The following is a 7,554-nucleotide window of genomic DNA, read 5'->3' as shown; positions in this document are numbered from 1 at the left end:
GCAGCAGAGTCTCTTAACTAAGAAAGCCTATTGTAGCCAAGAGATGGTAGAAAAATGCAAATATTTTTACAGTTTCACAGAAAACTGCAAAAGCATTTAAGCCACTATTTTATGGCACAACAGATAAAAAAAACTGAAATAATAAAATTGGTGTTTCAATAATTCAGTATCACCAGTGTAAAATATGTATTTGGTTAAGATGAAAGTTTGAAATGACTTCTCCGTTCCTCTGTATTACACTGACATGAGATAAAAGATTAAGTCATGATTGACAGCTGTCTTAAGGTGCGTGAACCCGTGTCCCAGTTAAGTACGATGCTTGGGTTCTTGAGGGTCTTCCCCTCTTTCAAACCTGTCCTTGGAAACAGGTTCCTGTTGACCTTTGGCAGCCTTGGCCCCCGTCCTCCGCAGGGCCATAAAGCTCTTCTCTGTCCCTGACAGTGACGTCAACAGACAACACGGCTTTCAACAGCATTTTTCAGAAATAGACACTACTTTAACACGGAGAAGCATGAGTTATTGTTTTGTTTCAGCGAGCTGGCCGCATCGGTTCGCTGCTCGATTACAGGCCGGATAGGGCAGCAGAGCGGTTCCACCCGCTAGTCACAAATTACATGTTTGCCTCAGTACACGCAGTTTTCAGATTTTATTTTTATAGCGTAGCAATGAGTGGCTGATTTTCTCTCACTGCCCCTCAGAGTCAGGATTGTAATTTGAACGGAATTAGGCGGTCGACTTCTTGACGCCAGAATCCCAGGCTTGTTCTTCTGGTGCTTGCTAAATGTCTCAGTTTCTTGTGGAGGCAACGCAGGGGATGAGTCCAGCTGTGTAAACAACCTTTGACATATTCCCCACTAATGCGTACAAAGCCTCAACCCATCAGGTTTAACTCTGACTTTTTCCAGTACATACCTCCTCTTCTTCTGTAGCCTTCATCATCCATCATTAGATATGGCTTTTTGACCACGGTGACCTCTGATGCGACCCTGGGGTCAAGCCCTTGATCTATAGGAGTTCTCCTCTCCCTCCCATGGTTGACAGCTCTCAGCTGTTTTGTCCCTTTCAGATCCCTGTTCAGCCACGCTGATGCTCCAAACATAGCAGCCCTGCCTTCCCTGGTGGCAGGCCACTGTGTCATCATGTCTGTCTCAACAATAAATACCAATGAATAAATACCATAAAAAGACACAAGCTCAGAGCATCTGAGATGCTGCTCCTCCATCTTCTGCTAACACCATCCAAGTCTTTTCTGTCAAGTCCTCTCCATGAGTCTTCATTTGGTTTATTAATACTCAGATATCAGAGTGCACAGACTGGTTTGATATCTGGGTCCAAAGAAACATCAGACCAGCTGTCTATTAGCTGGTCAGACATGTTGCTCAGTAAAAGAAATCACAGACAGTTTGGCTTATCTGTGGCTGCTTTTCCTCCATCATCCCCAACAAAATTCTCAGAGTTCAGAGGACATCTGGTACATGGCAGCAACATGGTGGCTGATTAAATCCACATTTTTTTGTCGCAGTCTGAAGAAGTCTGGCCGGGCCAGAATCAACTTTTTATCTACTCTAAAGCAGGGGCTGGTCACTTTGCTCTTTCCAAGTTGGATATGCGCCCAACTGATTCATTCTTCTTCTCCCCATTCCTCCCCAAATCATTTTCCACAAAAGATGTTTTGACGTGTGCACCTCGCTTGCGTCTACTCATAGATACACTACGGACAGCTATTCTATAATGGGGACTGCTAGGGGGGGGAGTAAAAGTCTTTTTTGTGTATGAAGGAATGTAGGTTGGGGGGTTAATACCACTAGTCGATGAACTTGTGTGTGTCTCCATAGAGCCATCGCTGCGGAGGCATGGCGGCTTCATTGAGGTGGTTGCAGTCGTCGCTGCACTTGCAGGACTGGATGAACATCACGGACCTGTTGAAGCGTTCTCCATCAGGGCAGGCGAAGTTCACGTTGGCGGTGCGCGTGCGACGGGGTGAGCAGCAGCGGCCATCCCGGCACACACCGCAGTAGTTGGGCCTGTACAGGCGAGTGCTCCTGCAGCCAGCGTAGGACAGACGGTGTGGCTCAGGGGCCTTATGGGTACGAGAGCACTTCCTTCCTTTCTGTGGAGTGAGAAAGGCGAGAGAAAGTAAAAAATCTTTTCTTTGGCAGCCTTGATGCTACACATTAAAACAGAAATACAGAGTAATACTTTCCAATGAAAGCTTTTCAGGATCACAGCAATGTGAAATAACTCATTATTCAGGCACTGAGACATGAAAAACAGAGTTAATGCAGTTAAGTACATAGATAGGGAAAAAACAAAATAAAAGGTCAGAGCAACAGTTGAGAGGAGCATGCCAACAATAGCTGAGGATTGACACTGATGGCACATTAACACCCACAACAGCTCTGCAAACACTGGGAGAGCACAGTGGAACAGGTGCATAACAACCCATCAGACTCATGAGTGGCTGATGGCGGCGGGCAGAATGCTTCTGAGGGTGTTGTGTACTGAAATGCAAGAGAGAAACAGAGTGGGTGAATCGAGTGCTCTTTAAAATCACGCGGCGAAAGAGCCACTGAGTGCTGCTGACAGCCACAGTGTCGCAGGTTCAGGTGCGGGAGAGAGAAACTCACAACGCCCACAGACAGACCGAGGGGGAGTTTTTGATTCGCTGTCACATCACTGCAAAGTTTTGGGATTTAAGCCTGTGTTAACTTATTTCTGTTGCGTTATGTTTAAGGGACAGCTGACATTATTTTCAACAATTTAATTTAGATATTAATTTATTTAGAAATGGTGAGGTCATGATAGATGATAGATAATAGATGCCATATATATGTTGAGTGATGGTCTGGATGCAGAGAAACAAAATACATTTTTACCAAGCTAATAATACATTGATTTGAACATTTTAAAAAATCTGAGAAAATGATGCAACCACTTCTTCTTATTAGTTGAGGTAGTCAGTGAAAAATCAGAGAATACTCACAACCAGATTAGACTTGCAGTAAAACTATTTTAAATTACTCATTCTTGCCCAAATTTTATCACAACACTTGAAAAGTGGCGTTATATTGCTTTGAGATCAGCCCACAGACTACACACTACGCATATGTTTTTATGTGAACTCGGCCCAGGTTACTAACCACAGCTTTGTCGTCATCCTGCTGAGGATGCTGCCCACACAGCAACAGAACCGTGAATAGACAGGACGGGTCCCAGCCACACAGAGGGAGAGATTCTGGGGCAGGGCGCTGTATAGATGCCATGATATTAATACCAATCTGACCCCTTGAGAGCAATCCTTTCCTGAATGCATTTAGCACGGCAGCCGGACTGCATGGTTGTGGGACATTAGAGGAAGCACTGCTTTTATCCCCCCTTTATGAGAATCTTAAAAGCCCCCCCCCCTCCACAAACACATTCCTCACCTTGACAGGGATAGACATGGTGCTGCAGGGCCGAATGTTGCACAGGCGTGTCTCCTTGATCAGCTTACACCTGGCATTGTCATTGGTAACACGAGAGGAAACGCCCATCCCGCAGCTCCGGGAACACTGGGACCAGGAAGTAGTCTGAACCACGCACTGATCTCCCACCTGCCTCCACGCTAGGAGAGAGGACGAAAAAGAGAGGAGAGTGTGAGGGAGAGCAAACAACAGGGTCTTGCAAAAAAACATGGCGAGTCGGAGAAAGAGTTTAGCAATAGTAAAAAATGTGGGGGGGAAAGGGCCAGTGGGAGAGAGAGGGAAAAGGAGAGGCACATAGAGATGCAAAGCACACTAGCCTCATTCACTGAACAGGCAACACTGACGCATAGAGAGGGTGATTACAGAGAGGGGAAAGCTGGGTGACAGAGGTATGTGCTGTGTGAGAGCTGTGTGTAAGAAGGAGAGCACCTCTGGTGTGCAAGGAGCCAGTGGAAAACAAGCCTCACATAAATGCTGACACGCACACACACGGGCACAGATGCAGAGGGAAAGGCTCACAGTGGGGCCGTTTGTGTGTCGGGGGGGGGCTAAAATGGCTAAAACATAAACATGATGCTTTACTGCGTAGAGGAAAACAGACGGCACTCTGAGGCGACGTCGTGGCACCCTCTCTTACCCGCCAGGTGCTTGTTGTGTCCACGTGGCTTGTCCCACTTGCGCCCCACCTCCACCAGCTCGTTGCCCATGGTGTCCTTCTCCTTTTTGGGTTTGTAAGGGTACAGCTTCCGGTAAGGTTTGGGATACGGTTTTGGGTAAGGGTAGGCCGGATACGGAATGAAGGGGTAAGGCGGGTATGCAGGAGGTTGGGGTCGCCGGTGCGCCGGGGGGACGACGCTGGTTCCCTTGTGGCAGTCGATGCTGAGGCAGCACTGGCCTGGCACTTTGACCAGCTGAGGGGCGGGACAGGAAGGGGAAGCCAGGGGCACATGGCTGGGGCAGAGGGGCACGCAGCCCACCGCTCCATCGATACAGGTGCACTGGTGCTTGCAACCGGCCCGGAAATTCTCGCCGTTTTGATAAATCCGCCCGTTGTACTCGCAGGAGCGGCCCTCTGCCTTCGCTGAGGGGAAAGAAGAACACAAGTTGGTTAAAAGTACTCCAAAAAGAAAGTACTTGAGATAAGAAATAACAATCCAGAGGAAAATCAAAGCATCAGGAAGGCATCTTTAATATGCATAAGAAGAGAGAGGGACAGACACACTATCTTCAGATTCATGAAGCAGGCTCTATTCTTAGACCAGAAGAGACTTGTTTACAATGTCCTTCCCCTTTCCTCAGTGGGACTCCCCCACACAACACCCCGGATACCCCCCTTTATATAGAAACACCCCCAAATAAACACACATATAAAAATACCACTGTGTGTGTGCGTGCTTGTTTGTGTGTTTCATGGGGCTGTTTGTGTACACACTGGACTACTTATATAAATCCTGGACTTGGCCAGGTTTCAGTCGCAGCTCCTGAAGGTGCTCTGTTTTTGAAACGTGGCACAGGCTTCAAACCTCTAGCCCCCCTATCAAAGAGAAACTCCGGCCTTTTGGCTCGGAAGCCCGATTCCCCACCCTGAAGTTACACATTCCCTCACTCAACCCCTGAGCTAAACCCCTAAAACTCTGTGCCCAGTCTGCACCCCCCCCCCCCCCCCCCCCCCTCCCCGCCTTCTGTCTTTCCGGCCTCCTCACCCACCGCTCCTCCGCTCCAGTATACGTACCCCTGCAGATGCCATGGGTACGGCCGACATCATTGCCATAGTTGCACTCCAGACCTTTATGGTGGTCGCAGGGGTGTCCTTCGTGGCAGTCCTGGTTGAGCTGGGCGGCGCACACTTTGCAGCAGCCGCAGCCATCCGGGACTGAGCTGACCCCCGGGGGACATGATGGGGGACCCGCCGGACACTCGCACACCACTGGACAGCCCGCAGTCACCTACAGTAGAGGGGGACATACAATACAGTCATGACTGTGCTTAAAGTGCACTGTGGTTAACCCGAATATGAAAAAAAACAAAAAACAGCTTCACACAGTACAATTTCCGTGTGAGGAGGAGTCAAATTGGAACCAAGGAGGACAATAGTTTGACTCATGTTACACAGATCACAGAAATTCCTCAAAGTGTGTGTGGCTTTAACATTCGCTGAATACCCAGCACTGTCCCAAGCCCCACAGGGATATCTGTAACCCTCTGTCGCCTTCCGCTTGGCATTCGCCGGGCCGAACAGGGATGAAAGAGACATTCTCTGACCCCCCCCCCCCCCCCCCCCCAAAAAAAAAAAAACCCTACCTCTCTGCTTCTACATCTTTTGTTTCTCAACCCCCCACCCACACACACATATGCAGACACACACTCATATCAGAATCACTCCAACAATTCCCAGCAGGTATTGAGATCAGAGGGAACTGCCAGTCTAACTGTCCGCAGTCAGATCACCCAAAGGAATCCCTTCCTGACTCTGCCACTCTCTTAACCCGGGCCAGGTCCCTGTGTGCCAGTACAGATTAAAAACAACCACAGAGCAATTCCCCTTCTCCGGTTTCACTCGCCGTTGGGGGTCTCAGGTGGGAATGAAGGCTGGATGTGACATTACACAATTCAGTGACAATAACTTTCCATTTTTAGCATTATATTTTGGCATAGTGTGGTACTTAAAACATCACCTGACCAAAAGTCACATAATATTCCTGGAGATATTTATAGTGAGCAGTCAGTCCATATTGACCTGATGAGTATTTTTATCTCCATTGGTTTAACTGTTGGGTAATATAACTTTAGTGCCATGGTAAAAAGCCTGATAAACACAAGTTTGGTCCAAGTGGGCTCCATCTGGGCATATTAATGTAGTTTCATCTTTTTTTTATCTAGATTGTAATGAATATCTAAGCTGTGGATAAGGAGGTAGAAATAGGCAGAGGTGGAATGTAACTAAGTACAAGTACTTAAGCACAGATCTACTTTACCTGAGTATTTCCATTTCATGCTAGTCCACTGCATTTCAGATGGAAATATTGTCCATTTTACACGACATTTACTTGACAGCTTTAATTACTTTACAGATTTAGTTTTTACAGACAAAACACATGATGGGATTCTAAAATAAGATGCCCTGTTATAGAATAAACCACCCAACAGAGATTAAAATAGCTGAAATTTGCTCCACTTTGATAAACTACAACAGTAAAATGTTGTTAATGCATCCAGTGAGAAAATATATTGTATGACACTGACTTCTTTTACTTTTGTTGCTTATTTCTAACAATACTAAGTGACATTTGAGTGTTTTTATATTGCCACTTTTACTGAAGCAAAGAACTACAATACTTTTTCCATCTCAAGAAATAGGGAGTGTGAAAGTTTAGATCACTCTTATGCTAAATTTTCCTCATTTTCATTTTACTTAAGACCACTTAAAACACTCCTTAAAGTCCGCTTGTGGTCCCCAACCCCGACTTTGAGAACCAGGGCAGATTCTCCGCACATATAACACAGTGTAACATTGAGTGATGAAGGCAGAAGGTATGTGTACAGTGGCTACTCTGTTATAAACTGCCGTTGATTTCATCAGACAGCAGTTAGATGGATGGCAGATTGAGCTACATTGGTCATGTAAATAGACGAGAGCAGCTCCAATCCGCTGGAGCCGCACATGAGTTTTTATTCCTCAGTGTTTACATGAAGCAAATGAGACACAAAAGAAACTTCATACACTCACCAAACCGACTGTCACCACATTCAAGACAGCAAATAATAGCAGTATCCCCATGCTGCCAGCTGGTTCACATAGAGGGTGAGAAATTGTTTGAAAAAATATATAATTTATATCTCAGAAAAATAAAATAAAAAATAAATCCTCCAACAATGCGTTTTGTCCACAAAGATTAAATCCGACTCGCGCAATGATCCTCAAAAGTCCTCCATCACTTGTAAATTTTCATCGATCAAAGTTTGAGGCTTGTTTTTATATCAGCCCCCTGCTTTTTATGGCAGCCACGCCCACCCCGGACCTCCTTTAACCAATTAGGACGCAGGCGCGCTTCCAAGGTATCCCAACATGGGCGCGCTGAGGGCGGGGCTT

The 7,554-nt window shown here is 46.5% G+C and overlaps 1 protein-coding gene across 1 annotated transcript; it reads right to left on the bottom strand.

The window, feature by feature from the left end:
- Positions 1-1,777: 1,777 nt before the first annotated feature.
- On the bottom strand, positions 1,778-7,242 carry si:ch211-106h11.3 (CCN family member 1). The gene is made up of 5 exons (XM_062438865.1): positions 7,192-7,242; positions 5,197-5,410; positions 4,102-4,545; positions 3,426-3,604; positions 1,778-2,110 (listed from the first exon to the last, which is right to left on the bottom strand). Exons 1-5 carry the CDS (start codon positions 7,240-7,242, stop codon positions 1,805-1,807), a joined length of 1,194 nt encoding a protein of 397 aa, XP_062294849.1. The 3' UTR covers positions 1,778-1,804.
- Between the last annotated feature and the right edge of the window lie 312 nt (positions 7,243-7,554).

The sequence above is a fragment of the Scomber scombrus genome, chromosome 18 (genome assembly GCF_963691925.1).
Source record: "Scomber scombrus chromosome 18, fScoSco1.1, whole genome shotgun sequence".
NCBI lineage: Eukaryota > Metazoa > Chordata > Actinopteri > Scombriformes > Scombridae > Scomber > Scomber scombrus.
Note: the sequence above shows the minus strand (reverse complement) of the source record. Positions and strands in the feature narration are given on the sequence as shown.

Excerpts from the sequence above, each read along its gene's own strand:
- si:ch211-106h11.3 (XM_062438865.1), bottom strand. The coding sequence starts at position 7,242 with ATGGGGATACTGCTATTATTTGCTGTCTTGAATGTGGTGACAGTCGGT. Across the intron at positions 5,411-7,191 it reads ATGTGGTGACAGTCGGTTTG|GTGACTGCGGGCTGTCCAGT; the intron begins GTGAGTGTATGA and ends CCTCTACTGTAG. Across the intron at positions 3,605-4,101 it reads ACACAACAAGCACCTGGCGG|CGTGGAGGCAGGTGGGAGAT; the intron begins GTAAGAGAGGGT and ends CCTCTCTCCTAG.